Raw genomic sequence first — 16,853 nt, forward strand, 5'->3', positions numbered from 1 at the left:
TCGGGCTAAAAACGCCTTACTATACATGGTCGTTTTTTTGCGGCTAAAAACGCCTTACTACACATGGTCGTTTTTTTTTCGGGCTAAAAACACCTTACTATACTATGTTTTTTTTTCGGGCTAAAATGCCTTACTATATTATGTCGTTTTTTTCAGCTAAAAACGCCTTACTATACTATGTCGTTTTTTCGGGCTAAAACGCCTTACTATACTATGTAGTTTTTTTCGGGCTAAAAACGCCTTACTATATTATGTCGTTTTTTTCGGGCTAAAAACGCCTTACTATACTATGTCATTTTTTTCGGCATAAAAATGCCTTACTATACTATGTCGTTTTTTTCGGGCTAAAAACGCCTTACTATACTATGTCGTTTTTTTCGGCCTAAAAACGCCTTACTATGCTATGTCATTTTTTTCGGGCTAAAAACGCCTTACTATACTATGTCGTTTTTTTCGGCTAAAAACCCCCTTCCTTTACTATGTCGTTTTTTTCGGATAAAAACGCCTTACTATACTATGTCGTTTGTTTCGGGCTAAAAACGCTTTACTATACTGTCGTTTTTTCGGGCTAAAAACGCCTTACTTTACATGGTCGTTTTTTTTCGGGCTAAAAACGCCTTACTATACTATGTTGTTTTTTTCGCCCTAAAAACGCCTTACAATACTATGTCGTTTTTTTCGGCTAAAAACACCTTACTATACTATGTCGTTTTTTTCGGGCTGAAAACGCCTTACTATATCTATGTCGTTTTTTTCGAGCTAAAAACGGCTTACTATACATGGTCGTTTTTTTCGGGCTAAAAACGCCTTACTATACATGGTCGTTTTTTTTGGGGCTAAAAACGCCTTACTATTCATGGTCCTTTTTTTCAGGCTAAAAACGCCTTACTATACTATGTCGTTTTTTTCGGGCTAAAAACGCCTTACTATATTTTGTCATTTTATTCGGGCTAAAAACGCCTTACTATACTATGTCGTCTTTTTTACACTTGACTGTTCTCCAATTTGGAAGTTATGTCAGGAGTGTAAAGATCGGTTCTGATAGGGTTTCACAATCGGATAAGGGTTTCAAAGTAGGGCTGGAATATAGGGTCTGCCTTGTAAATTGATGTTTGGAATTCAAGTAAGGGTGACAACCTGAGGTTAGGGCTGTAAAGTAGGTTTAGGATTTCAAATTATTGTTTCAAACAAGGTTTAGGGTTTCAAAGTGGGGCTGGGAGTTCAAGTAAAATTTGTGTTTCAAAGTAGGGCTTTAAACAGGTCTCAAGATAGGATTTTAAAACTAGGGTTGTGATTTCAAAGGTTTTAAATTGGGCTTAGGTTTCAAATTAGGTCTTTTTTTTTGCTCAAGAAAATATACAGTTTAATTAAGAACAAGTTTTATTCAACAGTGGTTGTTCTGTAATAAATAAATGCACAGTTCATTCATTCCACACAGTATAACTGAAGGGAAGTTCTTGTCCTTTTCACTGTCTTCTCTGTACAAACGTTTAGGTCTTCTTTTGCCATGTCATGCTTCAAGTGCATTGGGCAGACATCAAGAGCGTAGAAAGAGATCAACTCAAAAGTATTGCCGTGTTTTTTTTTTCCTCTCGACTGATTGGTTCTCACTCTCCACCCACTCCCACCCCTCAAAAAAGCCCGTCTACTGTCTCCGTGATGAGCAGATCAATCAGCAATCACAAAGAGGGTATTGCATCACTTCAAAGTGCTACAGAAATAGGTGTCGCAATCTCTGAAAAACAGGAAACTGTACATTGCCACTTTGTGTGTGTGTGTGTGTGTGAAGTCAAAACAACAGGCCTTCCACATAAGGAGCAACGGCAGTTGAAAAAGGACGAATAAAAGAACAAATTAACCTGAGTTTATCTCCCTGTTAAATGGCGGAAAATTGGAAGAACAATTTTTTTTGTGACACCACATGATCTTATTATGCTCCTATTGAGTTCCTGGTATAATACCGGTGTCTTATTTTCTTGGTTTTGCTCATGCCGCACGGTCAGGGGAAAGAGACAAACATCTGAGAGGAGGAGGCGGTGAAGATGAGAAGAAGAGGAGGAACATGAAAGGAGATGAGAGGAAGGCCTGTGGAAGCGTGTGTGTGTGAGTGTGTGAGTGAGGAGGGGATGGACAGGAAACTATGGTCAAGCACCTGCCACTGAGGAGTGCCTGCTTTGGATCCTCCCTCCCCCGCCACCCCCCCACACACACACACGCACAGACGTCCATGTCTTTTGTGTGGCAGCAGGAGGAGTGCCAAAGGAGGAAGGAGCGAGTGCTTAAAATTCCTGCTTCCTTCCTGCATCCATCTCGTCGGCTTCAAGAGCTGTTGTCTCCATGGCAACTCGGGGTGCAAAACTCCGGGAATTCTGAAAGTTGGAAACTTTCCATGGGAATTTAGGAAATTGAAGGTCGGCAACATCAATGTATTTGATCATAGGATTCACTAAAACGAGCTGACTGATGGAAGCGAAGATGAAAATGAATATGCCAAACATTTTTTTTCTTTTTTTTTTTAAATTTGTATGTTGAGCAGCCCTTTTGCTCAATCTTTTCACAGGGTCTTAGTCAGTCTACAGTCCAGGGGTGCCCAAACTTTTTGGACCAAAGATCGACTTTTCGATCAAGCAACCTCCCACGATCGCCCCGTTACCGCGCACGCACAGACGTACGCACGCCATGATGAACAACAGCCTGACACAGAGGCATGCAACGCACTTTTGCAGCCTGTTAACTATCGTAGCTCACACGTACCATTTTAAAGTCCTTCCCTCTGCCCTCAAGAGTCTATTCTTTGCCACGAAACAAACTGAATGAAAATAATGAAAATGATAAAAGATATAGCGGAACAGCTCTGATCACAAGCTGCAATTGCAGACCACTGAGCGCTAAGAACTTCCGGTGACATAGTTCACGCGCCACCGTAGGTTAAAGATTTATCTGCTTTATTTTATTTTATTTTATTTTTTAAATACTTTTTGTGAAAATGAGACTGATAGAATGATTTGGGCGCAGTGTACATTAACACAAAAAATATATTATTAACATGCACAAAGACACACATATGGTTGTTTGCTTGTGTTTTCTTTCTCTACAACCCTCGCAATCGACTTGGGACCAGTCCGCGATCTACCGGTCGATCACAATCGACGTAATGGGCACCCCTGGTCTACACCATAGACTGGTCACCATCTCATCACGGGACACACATAGATAAACATCCATTCCGTCTTTGCATCTTCACTGTGGGGTTTTTCTATGCTTGTGGGACCTATTAGTCTGTCTACAGTATATGCGGTATTCCTCAAGGCTCAATCTGAGAGCCCACCCTGTTTGCCCTTTCACAAGGTAATCATTTGAAGTTGTTGAATTGAGATGTCATTTTAACATATTTGGACTACCATTTATCAGTTATTTGTTTTCCTCTTCTTTGAAACAGAACATGTTTGTATGATCATGGAAGGCAAACATTTCATGGAGAAATACTTGCCAACCATGGCATTCCTGAATATGAAACGCTTATGTTAAGTTACCCTCAATTCCCTTATATCCCAGGCGAAATGTCTTGAAACGTGTCTTCAAAACTCCCTGGTTTAACTTCCCATGGAAATTTACCAGAAATTTTCCAGCCCTTTGCAACCCAAATGGCAACAGAGCCTGCCTTCATGCCGAGCATGTTCACTTGTTAGTCATGAGTTCATTGTTAATGTGTGTGTCAATAGTGTGAGTGTCACCTCAAGTCCGACACACGAACCTGGTTGAAAGTCAAGTTGTATTTTTTGGGTCACTTATTGGAAGAAGCTGGTTTGTGAGCCAGGAAGCGTTTGGAGCGTCATGGCGGGCCATCAGCAGCCCGGCGACGTGGTGAGGGGGCTGTGGTGCAGGTAGGTGGCGTTCACCACCGACACGGGGAAGTTGAAGATGAAGGGCGAGGTGGGTGTGGCTGCGGCCGAGGCCACTCCCGACGAAGTCTTGGGCGCTAGCAGCGGGCTGGCGGTGGCGGCGGCCTCAGCGGCGCATGAGGTGGCGAGCAGCTGTGATTCGAATTGCAACAGCTGGCCCATAAAGCTGAAGTTGGGCGAGATGATGGAGCGGCGCCTTCGCACGAACTCAAAGGCCTCGTCCAGACGCACACGCTTCCTCTTCATCAGGTAGGCCAGGCAGATGGTGGCTGAACGGGAGATGCCAGCCTGGCAGTGGACCAGGACGCGACCGCCCGAGTCGCGCACCGCGTCTGAAACCACACACAAAGAAAAATAGCATTGGATTAAATTGAAACATGATACAAGAGAAGGTAAATAAATCCAGTGGTTTTAAAAAGTCCAATTACAGCACACTGGGACAAAATGAAAGTTACAACAGTGTGGCCAAGTACTCAGGACTATCAAACATGTTTGGTTTCAAATAACAAACACCCACAAGTAAGTAAATAAATAAATAAATAGCAAGTAGCAAATGTGTTTTTTTCCCTATAATAGCACAAAACTAACATTTTATTATAACACAACTGCTTGATTCTATTTCACCGCTATATTAGTACTCGGTGTGGCTGTTTATTGGTCAAACCGGAATCGAAAAACACATTGAGTAAGCGGAGACATTTGAGTGCTTTCCACTTCCTCCCTCGTCTCTCCTCCTCTGCGCACACGCTCGCTCTCACTTGGTCGCCACCAATAACCTCATTTGGCTAACTAGCCCGATTAAAATATTTGCAGAAAATTCCATTTCCCCCGACGGCGTCACTGCTTGGACGCTCAAGTAAATATCCTGCAGCATGTGAGACTGCCTGCACTAAATTAAAAGACAAATTTAATAATTGCTTTATTTCCCCTCTGCTGATTACTTGTGCACCAATTATTTGTAACATTCAAATGGAGAAGCATGAATACAAAAATAAATGGTCATTACTAATGACTAAATTGAATTACTAATACTAATAATACATTTTTATCATAATATATGACACATTCAGGCCTTCTCCTCAATTTATTATGACTTTTTTCTGAATGACATAACACTGAGAAGACATTTGTTTGTTTGTTTGTTATGGTTCACTTTCGACTCATGCACTGATGTCAGGTAACAGAGTGTCTGTTCACCCGGTAACGGTGTGGATGAGTCACGATCTGCTCCCACAGCAGCTAACTATGACACATACCAGCACCTACACACACGGCACAGCGCAGAGCGCAAATCTGTAAAGCATCACGACGTTGAAGATGTGCGCGAAGCTCAATCGGATGAAAGCAATGCAACCATATGTTTTGTTTTGTTTTTTAACCATGCCTTTTGATTTGGTTTTGGATTTTGGGCAAGAAAGCGGGAGGTGCTGCTGAAGCGTGACTGCGACACTTTGCCACATGTAAACGTCTGATCTGACATCATCTCCTACTCGCACTATATGCACACTTTATCTACGGCTTTTACTATCCCAAATTACTGGGATACTGATGATCAGTGGTCAACTGGTTAGTGCATCGGCCTCACAGTGCAGAGGTGCAGGTTTCAATCCTGGCTCTGGCCTGCCTGGGTGGAGTTTGCATATTCTCCTTGTGCCTGTGTGGGTTTTCTCCGGGTACTCCGGTTTCATCCCACATTCCAAAAACGTGCATGGCAGGCTGATTGAACACGAGTCTAAATTGTCCCTAGGTGTGAGTGTGAGCGCGGATGATTGTTCATCTCTGTGTGCCCTGTGATTGGCTGGCAACCGGTTCAGGGTGAAGACAGCTGGGATAGGCTTCGGCACTCCCCGCAACCCTCATGAGGAGGAGCGGATTAGAAAATGGATGGATGGATATACATATATGGTCATTTGTGTATTTGTGCCCTGCAAGATTGTCAAAAAACAAACTCACCGATGAACTCGATGGCCTCCAGAAACCAGCAGCTGATGTCCTCTTTATGGTTGTCCTCCACAGGGATACATTTATATTGGTACGCGCCCTCAAAATGGTTGGGGCAGTCAGACGACACATTGAGCAGCGCCGAGATGCCGATTGCATCGAGGACTTCCTTTTTGGAGGCGTGTAGAGCGCTGCCCAGATAGAGAAACGGGAGGATCTCGACGGGTCCACCCTGGAATCAAAAGGATCGAGACGATTAATTCAACAAAACAGTCAAATGGCTTCGTCATGTTGTCGGGATAAGAGCGTACTCTGGATGCTCTGATCTCAACTTTTCATTTGCCCGCTGTTTTACATATTAAACGCATATCGAGCGTTTAGCAATGTTTTTGCTGGATTTTTTTGTTTTGTTTTGCTGGATTGTATTTTTTTTGTTTCAAAAAAAGAACAAAAGAAAAAAAACATGGGCAGAAACTGAAGAAATCTCAGCAACACAAGCTCCGCTGCTAACGCTAATACACCATGTGACATGTCCTGGCTGGCCAACCAAAATCACGCAAATAGCATTAAGATAATGAGAAGCTCCTGTCATTATAAATGAGTGCATGCAAGTGAATTTGAAGCTCGTTTCTTTTTCAAGGTTAAACTCGAACTAAAGCATAGGCAACACGCCCGTATTGCGGAAAAGAGCCCGAATACAAAGAATTCGCTTGTGTCGAACTTTGGCGATGTCACTGCAAGTGCAAGGGTGACTCCACTTATGTATTCGGATAATCGCATTAGTGCCAGGAGTTGGACAAGTCATGTAAAGGGTCACTGGGTGTGTGTGTGTGATTGATTGCTGTGAGGGAGCAGAGAGGAAATGTCGACGGGGCTTATCAATGACGCATTGAGCAAAATGTGTAATCATATGGTCGGAGCATGTGAAAGTCATTTCCGCTTATTATGGATGTGCGTGCCGCTTCAATGAAATGTTAACTGTTAAACTCAGTTGGGATTTAAAAATATATATCTAAAAAAAGAAAAGGTCTAAATCAATGACAGCGCTTATTTGGGGTTTTGCTGGGTTTTTTATCGAATGAAAATCCCTCGTGCTCCACCGCGAAAGCACACAGAATAGAACATTCCTCTTAAAACATACAGCGCATGCCCATTCGATTAAATGGGTGTCCTACTTCACGTCCGATACGGCCCGTAGCACTTTGTAGGGCAAGGAACCGCATTTGTTAACATCAGCATGAGTCATAAAGGACGCCATACATCACACTATAAGACGGCATAATTATGTGATTTCTGCCAGCCCATCAGCTCAGAAAGGCAATCATAGTCATTTAAAAAGTCATACATTTTTTTAATTTCATTTTTAAATGGAATTTTATATGCAGCTCCCCAAAACCCCAGATTCAACCTAGCAACAAATGTGAGTATAACACAAGTATTTCCCCTTGTGTTTAACTCATTCACTCCCAAAGACGTTTTTCAACGTCTTTTCAGGCTTGGTCCAGAATTGGCTGGTACTGAATAAGTTTTAATGAATAGACCCAGCATAGGGGTTTCCCTTTTTAAATTGACCTTGTGGGGAAAAAAAAATGGAACCTTTCGGCCATATAACAAGTTGAGGCTATCTGGAGGAGCATTTCATTGTTCACTCTGTCACTGTCGTCACTGGCATAGATTGATAACAAAGACTTCTTTGGAAGTGATAACTAATAATTTTGGACGAGTGAGGTATAATTGGATCATTTCATGAGGCACCCCTGAGGTTCTCTTCTTGTCAGGAATCACTGGGCTTGCCTTACGTGTGCAGTAGCATATTTATTTAACCCTATAATGCCATTCGTATCATATTTGATACATGCAGTTTCATTATGTAACTCATTCTTTATAGTACATTAAATCATCTGTATCAAATTTGATACTGCAGGTCTAAAATATGATTTTCCCCAAAATTTCAGTTCGTGATGTAATCTACATAATGCTTATAAATGCGATACAACAAATATCTAAAACAAAATAATATGGCAAAAATCAGATTTTTCTGGCTATTCCTTGATGGGTCAGGCATTAAAGGGTTAAAAAAAATACAGTAGAGTACAGTCTTCCTAGTCTCCATAGAAATTCAATAGCAATCGTGGTTACAATTTTAACGCCACTATGTGGCAGTGGAAGAGCCCCCACCCCTTAATCATTGCATCAGTGGTTCCTATTGACGAGGCTTGTGTTAGTTTATGTCACCGCTGTCAGATTCAGGAAGTGATCAATACTGCTAAGAGATGTAATGCGAGGAGGAGGTAGGAGGGGGGTGGGAGGGGGGGGGGGGGTGCACGCTTAACTAGCTCATCCTGTTTGTACGCCGCCACCGGAAGCTCCGAGACGCCTTCCAGTGCCCACCTGACAGCGCGGCCATGACTATCTCTTTTCTTCAAAACGGCACAGAGGCCCAATTGTCTCCGCTCGTGTTCCAGGGGGAAATGAAGCCGGGCCCCGCATGTGACTGCGAGAGGCGCATGAAATGGACACGGACAAACAAAACAAGGCCAGCGGGTTGACAGGAAGTGACGGGGGGGGGCGAGGAGGATAAGTGGTGAAGTGGAGCCGGGCCCGTGCTGTCATGAGACAAACGCCCTCGGCGCTTGACGACGTCTTCCGACAGCTCCGAGGCTCTGCGCACTTGATGTGGCGACGCGGCATGGGCAAATTCTCTTGGAATGAATGTGGGAAAGCAAACAGCGGTTGAGATGCCCTTGAGCAAGTCAAATAGACAACATCTGCGGTTGTGTTTGAATTCAACTGCCACTTAAATGGGTTATTTGTCGAAGGACGGGTCGGTGCTATTAATGTCTTTTGGAATCCTTAATGTCACACGGCAGCGGCGAAATGAATTATTTGGGTGATTTTTTTCCCGGTATGGGGGTGGGGGGCGGGGGCGAGTGACTCATCAGAACAAAAACGAAACGAGCAAAACAGCTTCAGGGTTGCAACGAACCACTTCAGTTCATCTCTGGATTACATTGTCGACGAATCAACTAATTGGATTACAAAAAAAAAAGGTTTAATTTCCATCCCTTTTTCCAAAATAGGACATTTGTTCCAAATTGACAATTGCACAAACATAAATTACGATTCACTTGCAGGTTTGAGCCGTATCATGACAGAAAATGTGCAAAAAATGTTGATAGTTGTGTTCCCAAAATAAAAGCGGATGTCTGAAAATACCTGATTTTGATTCAACACAAAGATCATCAGTCTGCTTTCATGGAGGATGACCGAAATCTGACAATATGTACTGCTGAGAGGCCGAGATTCGGAGGATTTGGACATCGTGACATCAAGCTCTGTGGCAACGCGATTAATCAATGGTCAAGATAATTCTTGATTAATTTGATCATCGATGAATTGCTGATGAATCATTGCACCTCTAGAATGCTGCGATAAAGAGCAGAACAACGGGTTGAACCAGAATTTGCACTTTTTGGTTGGTGCCGTCACACAAAAGTTGAACACGTACATATCATTTATTTATATGAATAACGATAGGAACGAAGGAAGCCGAAATGCGGGACATTGTCATCTCTGGTAGCTCTTGGAGACATTGGAGATATTTGCGCAGCTTTTATGAAGTGTCATTACTGTAGATTGGAAAGATGAATGTACGTCACAACAACAATTTGTGTACCTGTACGAGGTGACTTGAAAGGGGGCGTGGCCTCGGGAGCAACACGGCCAAGCATTTCAAGTGTTGCTTCTGAGTGTTCCCATTTTGCATTTATCTGTTTGGACCATTCAATAAAGGTTTAGCGATGACTGCGGCTGTGTTGGTGAAACTCAAATAAGTGGCAAATTAATTAATTTGTGCTGCCTGGGCCTATCCGTTGTCGTTACAGTACATGTATTCTGAAAGCTGAGCCTTCAGTTATTATTTAGACCGTTGCCTAGTGCAAAGTATCGTCTTTTGGGCTCTTACCTGGTCGTTGTGCGGCGTCCCGCAGGACGAGTCGACGCTGGACTGGCTTGTGACTGGAGGCAGGGATTTTGTCTTTAAACAAAACTCGGGGTACTCGGAGAAGAACCGGTCGTAACCACCTAAAATGGTGGAAGAAATGTCATTTTTACAAACCACGCACGGATTGAGAGCATCGTTTCCTCCCGTGGTCTAAGGCATCCGTGTCTCACGCACGCACGCACAAAGACATCACGGTCTAAACATCCGTGTTGGGTGGACACTAAGTTCCATTAAATCAAGTGGCGATTTTCAAAGTCGGTGCTTCCCTTCTGTCGTTTACCCGAAGCATCCTGTCTCGGAAGTGATCATGGGAGTGCGCTGGAAGTCGTTCTGGCTTTGTGTAGCATCAATGCAAGAGCATGACCTCATGCACTCTGCGAGTAGTCAAGTGGCTATATGTTCGTGTGTATGTGTGTGTGCGCGTGTCTTTAAAAAAAAAAAAAGAGTGAAATCCAGTAGCAGAGGCACAATCGTAGCTTCAACGTGAATGAGGTACACCACATATTATTGACTTATCTTCAAGGTGAATGTGAAGATTTTACAATGTTATTTGACGAAAATCAAACTCGGGAAGGTATCAAATCAGACACACGTGTCTGTGTCGATCAATTCTTCACGGAAAATCCTCCATTTTCATTTTAAGGGACTGATATCAGAGCGTACACTGTATTATTGATCGAATCAGGCCCATCAAGACGGCGCAATTTCAAAATGTGGCGATTGAAAGCAAATGCAATCAGGAAACAGGTATTTGTTCATCTATTTTTTTTTTAAATTCAATTCACCTTTACGTTTAGAAATTACAATGCTGACTCAAAAAGATATAACTCTGACGGAGGGATGTTTGAAATCGCCAGTATCGATTCAAAAACGAGCAGGAGGCTCATTTGGAACCTCGATCGTATCCTCAAAATAATCGTGCTCAGTTTTGAGTCCCGCTTAGTATTCGTTTCACAAGGTGCTTGTGAATTGCGTTCCACCACGGAGAGCTCTTTCTTTTCATGTTGCGTCTCAACCAAAATGGTTCCATTCAAATGTTCACATTTCAATCGGTCGTTGGTGATCGTTGGATAATAATGGTCCTTTATATATTAATAACAATGGCGATAGAAAATTCGAGTGTTTGATTGACACCGGATTTGAGGGAAGCGAAAATGGTGCAGTTGTTCTCACCTTTGAGAAAGTAAATGCGGGTGGCCGTGGAGTCCCCGCACAGCGCGTGGAGCACCAGGCTGACTGTGCTGTCCTCCTTCACCACGTCGACGTCGGGCGTCCTCTCGTCGTACAACACGACGGCCGAGTACATCCCGGAGCGCAGGCGGGCCCGTACCTCGTCGTCCCCGGCCAGTACCTGATCCAGACTCAGCACGGAGCCCTTGGCCCTGCGGCGCACGATGGTGTTGCAGCGGGCGTTGACGGCCCCGCGGATGTGCCCCGCGCTGTAGGCGAGGAAGGACCGGCAGTCGAGCAGCAGGCACCGGGAGCCGTCCTCCTTCAGAAGCCGCTTGAGTACCGGGCAGTCCATCTCGCAAAGATCCTCCATTGCGGGGTCGGGTGTTCTCGGGACTGCTGCGCTGCTTGCTGGTCTGCCGACTTGGCTGTGGCTGCTCGGCTCGGCTCGCCTTTGGAATCCCGCGTGGATTGCCGCCCACCCGCAGCACCGCAGCGCTGCTCCTCTAAGCGCGCATCTCGCTTCCCGTGGAGCTCATTGTTACCGCGACCCCCTCTTCCTGTCACTCTGGCTTTCTCTTCACGATTGTTTCGACTGTTTCCCTTTTTTTTTCCTTTATGAATGAGGAGCATGGCGTCACGGCGGAGGTGGCGTCATCCGTTTCGGCCAATCACAGGCCAGGTAGTCTCGCGCCTCCTTCCTCCTCTGCTGTCCATTCACAAAAAAGCAACAACGCACTCGATGGGGGAAAATTGCACTTCGACGGCTTGTCATGTGGACAACACTTGACTTGGAAAAAAAAAAGGAGTGCTCACTTTCGCAATGAGTGACCGAAAGATTCACATAGACCAATAACACCCAACGTGCAACGTCACACGAACGTGAAACAGGGGCGTGGCCAAGATTTTTGTGAGGGGTGGCCAGGGGTGGTCGTGCTTGCACCATTCTGTCTGTCATACCATCCACAGTCAGGATTCACACATCTGCAGAACAAACCCGATCACACTCATTATTAGGTAGGAACAAGTCAAAGGAAAAAAATAACATTTTGCTGAGTTTAATTTACTGGATCATAGCATTTTATTTGCTCATAATCTACTCCGATCTCATGCACTGATTTGCCTGCTAACAGCCCATCAAAGTGATCAGTTGTTGCAGACTGTGATCGATGGGCCAGTCATTCAAATCGTGTCTAAAAAGCACAATGACCCGAAACTTTAATTTTTCACAATTCCAAATAATTTTTATTTAATCTCTCAGTGCGTAGGACAAGACTTGCATGTGTGTTCATTTTCCATTCATCCATTTTCTAATCCGTTAATTCTCACGAGGTCTCGTGGGCATGCTGGAGCCTATCCCAGCTGTCTTTGGGGAGTAGGCGGGGGAAACCCCTGAACTGGTTGCCAGCCAATTGTAGCAAAATGTTTACAAACATAAAAATGAACACACTGAAACTTCCAAAATTAGGTCCCAATTTATTTGTCCATTTTATTTTCTTTCCATCCCTTGGGGGGTAAAAAAGTGCAATCGTTCTCACGAGACCTTGACAAATAATACTCCAGCATTACAATTTCCCATTCAGCTACACAACATCGCATTGTAGTTGTGCGCACTACAGAAGGCAGGAGTGCTTTGGTGTATGGACACGTTTTTGTGTGTGTGTGTGTGTGTGTGTGTGTGTGTGGTTCTAAAAGCAGAGAAGCAATTTGCATCTTCTATCTTCGTTGAGTGTGCTCAGGTATTTGCATGTTGATCTCATTTCCATGGTGACAAGACCAAATACTGCAGCAGATGACACACACACACACACACACACACACACACACACACACACACAAGTGAAATTCCAACATATATGAGTGAAAACATCGTTATCGGAAGCTGCATTTTTAAATTAATGGACTTTTTTTCATGCAAATACCCATACGGTCATACTTCTTTATTTAAAACATCTAACGGCTTTTTTTTGGGGGGGGGGGGGGGGTTCCCCAGCAAAGGCTAAACCAGATATGACAAAGTGGGATGTTGAGTAATTGAATGAAAATATTATTTCGACTATCTTTATTAATCAATTGCATCAAAACTATTTATACAAACAACATTTTAAGTTGTCATTGTGTGTAAAACCACGGTTCCATGTTGTCCTTATGCATGGCAACAGTTTCAACTCGGAAGGCATTTATTATTATTATTATTTTTTTTTTTTTAACAAAGTCAGGGCCAATTGACATCAGTTCTCACTGTAGATAGTTTTAGATTTGCAGTGAAATAAATGTAAGATGTCCTTGGTGGAGATGTTCTTTAGTCAGGTTCACGCATGATTCTTTGAGCATTTTGACGATGCTTTATATTTTGGGAGGCCAGCTTTTTAATTCCACCACCAATGCTAAATGACTGACTGTTGTGGCACTTTCAAATACCCTGGAGATGATGCGAATTGCTAACGTCAGGGGAGCATAAGTCACTTTTAAAGTACTGAGAAATTGCAAGGCCGTGTCAGTGTGATAGCCCATAAACCCTCCCTGAAATCCTGTTTATGCAGCCCAATTGGATTGTGATTGACCTTGTATAGCGCATTAACTGGAGATGCAGTTTACGGTTTATGGAAAAGGGAAAAGGATGATGAAGAGCAGGGAAGGGCAGGCAGACGGCATAGTAAATGGCGATCACGTGTGCTGGATTGGAGCTTGCTTTAACACACCAACGCACCACGCCGCATTACTACCGACTCAAAACACAGGCGGGATGGTGCAGCTGCCGTAGCAACAAGGGAGAGGTGGGAGGGGGCGGAGACAGCAGCAAGGCAGATTCGTGCCCATTGGTCCAGGGGAGATTCTTTGCCGATGTCACCCCTCCCTCTGCCTGCCCCCCCCCATCTCTCCCCCATCAAGCCATTCATCCCCTCACGTCCGTAGCCCGCACGCATGCCGTCATCCGTCAATACAGCCTCTTAATTGGGGAGGGGGTTGTTTCATATCGGCACACGTCACTGTTAGGACATTTATTTTCCATTCCCTCAACCTTTCTCTCTTTCTGTGCTCTACAACTGCACGTTGTATTGTCACATGCGAGCACAGTGATGCAACGTTCCGGTAGCTTGTGTTATTGAGTGTTTCTAGCGTCGCCAGGCTTTTCCACCGGGACTAGCTTGGCAGAGCACCTATCTTTGCGTAGCATGGAAACAACTGCCTGACGTTGATAGTTAGTCGGATTGTACAGAAAAAATAAAAACAAAAATACCACATTCAAGGAACAAGAATGCTGCACTGCTTTTGAGCGTATTTGTCAGATGATGCAAAACGACACAATATTTTTTTAATGAAACGTGGACGGTTGCAACCATTTGAGTTACTTGGGCCATGGAACTGAGCTGATTCGGTGATGAGTCGACTACACTGTAAAAGAAAAACAACAAAAAACACCACAATGTGTATATATATATATTTTAAGATAACACATTTAAAGGTGCTATGCCATGACGGCAAACAGACACTTTGCACCTCGCAACGTGACAGGCTGCATACACAATAAGATAAGATAAGATAAACTTTATTTGTCCCACACTGGGGAAATTTGCAGTCTACAGCAGCAAAATTGGGGGGAAGAAAAAAAAACAAAGTGTTTCATTGCACAAAATAAATGTTTCAGAAAGAACTGTCCACAGTTCAATAAAAGTGCAATATATTCTTATATATATATAATATACTTATATACTCCAATGAAGAGATCGGTTGATGGCGTGCCGTGCACACCCTACTAAGTGCAGTGCGAAAAGACTTTCTGCAGTACGGGCACATGGCTGGACAAATGCTACAAGCACGGGAAAATATTTGACCAACAATGAGAGCGGTAGTACAATCACTAGCAAAATATGCAACTTGTGATATGATGAAGAGTATTGAAAGGTCATGATTGCAGTCATGGTAGATATTTACCTTACGCATGACACATTTTTATGTGCGATGAGCATGCAAGCCCCCGGAAACGTGACACTTCTGTAGTCAGCATTCCTTCACCGAGTAAGTAATTACGTACACTTTTAATGAGTATCTACTTGGATCTGTACATGTCAATACCCACAATCCCCGACCCAAAAGCCCTCTCAAAATGTCTGCTTCCTCAATGATAATAATTCTCAGATGAAATGTCACGGTCAGTGAGGAACTGTCATGCATCACTCTGTCCAAAGAGTTGTTTTCTAATACTTTAGTGACATATAAGAGAGTGAAAAAAAATATGAGCTTAATTAAGCACGCAGTCATGTTCCTCAAGTCCTTTGATTAAACTCGACCGCCTCTGGGCTTTCTTTCACAAATAACTGTGAATGCAGCCAACTTTTTTTGTTATGTAATTGTTACATAATGCTCCATATTGTTCGACAGGCAACAGCCCACATTTTACAAGTGAATCGCTTGTTGATGATTTGCCGTGAAAAGATGATAATGGGCCTCATCCCGTTTTGATCTAATAATAGACACCATAGAGGTCATGAAATCATGCACGCCGCCGTTTTGTTTGCCGATTTACAATCGACGCTCAGTAATGAGTTGTAATTGTACATTGACCCGGCACTGTAATTGACTTACTGTTTCATGTGGAACACTGCACAAAAATGTCATACATTTTGGGATTGCAGTATTGCAGTGTAATGATCTTCCATCTATTTTCTACCATTTATCCGAGGTCGGGTCGCGAGGGCAACAGTTTTAGCAGGGAAACCCAGGTTTCCCTTTCCCCAGCCGCTTCTTCCAGCTCTCCCCGGGGGATCCCAAAGTGTTTTCGGGCTAGCCGGGAGACACAATCTCTCCGGCGTGTCCTGGGTCATCCCCTGGGCGTCGTACCGGTGGGTCACGACTCACCACGGAGGCGCCCACGAGGCAGCCTAATCTGATGCCCGAGCCACCTCATCTGGCTCCTTTCAACGAGGAGGAGAAGCGGCTTAACTCTTGAGCCCCTCCGGGATGACCGATTTTCTCACCTTTTATCCAAGTGAGGGCAACGAGGAAAAAAAATGTACATGACCCTCAACCACATATGAAACTTTTGGAATGTATGAATGTGGCAAGCGTACCTCTATCTTGGGTGCTCAGTGCATTATGACTAAGTAGACTATTGCAATAATAGAACGGAATGTACACTGATGTACGGTGTTTAATCATTACGGGATGTGAGTCACCTTCCAAATACAAACTGTACTTTTTCTCCTCATATTGCCCACCTCGACATCAACGTTTTCACTTATATGGATGTCAAAATGTTCCATGTGAAAATGCTGGTCACAATAATGAAGATTTTTTTGGGATCAATCGGTGTCCTGAAATAGATTGTGCTTAGGTTAGAGGTTTCTCTCTTTTATGTACAACACATGTTTAAACACTATGTTTTGAGTACAGATTTTGCATCCCAAAATAGAATCTAAATATAAAACAGAACAATTTTGGAAAGTTCGACAGCCTTGTGAATAACCTATCCTAGATTCGATTCTTAAATTGTCCATTAATCATACGTCAAAAGGTTGGAGGTGGACAGATTCTATTCGGGTTCTCTACAACACATCCCATCAACAAGAACACAGATTTGTATGATGGCGCATGTATGTATATACACTAAATCTGTGCTATACTTGCTAATCCCATAATCCCAATGATTAAACCCTGAGTGGGTATTGCTGCAATCGCAGCGCTTCTGTTGTTCACGTGTCAACGTGTAATAGCATGCTGCATCTGCGTTACACTGAATAGTAAGAGGAAGAGATGCGGTGAGAGCAACGAGTCAAGGAATGTTGCAAGAGAGTAAAGGAGAGGGCGAGTGAGAGGGCAAATTGAGTAGCGGAAAT

The 16,853-nt window shown here is 43.6% G+C and overlaps 1 protein-coding gene across 1 annotated transcript; it reads right to left on the reverse strand.

The window, feature by feature from the left end:
* Positions 1 to 1,362: 1,362 nt before the first annotated feature.
* Positions 1,363 to 11,995, reverse strand: dusp4 (dual specificity phosphatase 4). Its single transcript, XM_086135441.1, has 4 exons — positions 11,020 to 11,995; positions 9,808 to 9,926; positions 5,856 to 6,075; positions 1,363 to 4,234 (listed from the first exon to the last, which is right to left on the reverse strand). The coding sequence occupies exons 1-4, from the start codon at positions 11,387 to 11,389 to the stop codon at positions 3,846 to 3,848; spliced, it is 1,098 nt and encodes a 365-aa protein (XP_085991567.1). The 5' UTR covers positions 11,390 to 11,995; the 3' UTR covers positions 1,363 to 3,845.
* Positions 11,996 to 16,853: the final 4,858 nt, after the last annotated feature.

The sequence above is a fragment of the Hippocampus guttulatus genome, chromosome 17 (assembly GCF_054856545.1).
Source record: "Hippocampus guttulatus isolate MCC_2025c chromosome 17, RoL_Hgut_1.0, whole genome shotgun sequence".
NCBI lineage: Eukaryota > Metazoa > Chordata > Actinopteri > Syngnathiformes > Syngnathidae > Hippocampus > Hippocampus guttulatus.

Bases quoted from the DNA above. Each gene is read 5' to 3' on its own strand.
- dusp4 (XM_086135441.1), bottom strand. From the start codon at position 11,389: ATGGAGGATCTTTGCGAGATGGACTGCCCGGTACTCAAGCGGCTTCTG. The intron at 9,927-11,019 runs GTGAGAACAACT...CCACCATTTTAG, and splicing joins CCGCATTTACTTTCTCAAAG to GTGGTTACGACCGGTTCTTC. The intron at 6,076-9,807 runs GTAAGAGCCCAA...TTTTGATTCCAG, and splicing joins GGACGCCGCACAACGACCAG to GGTGGACCCGTCGAGATCCT.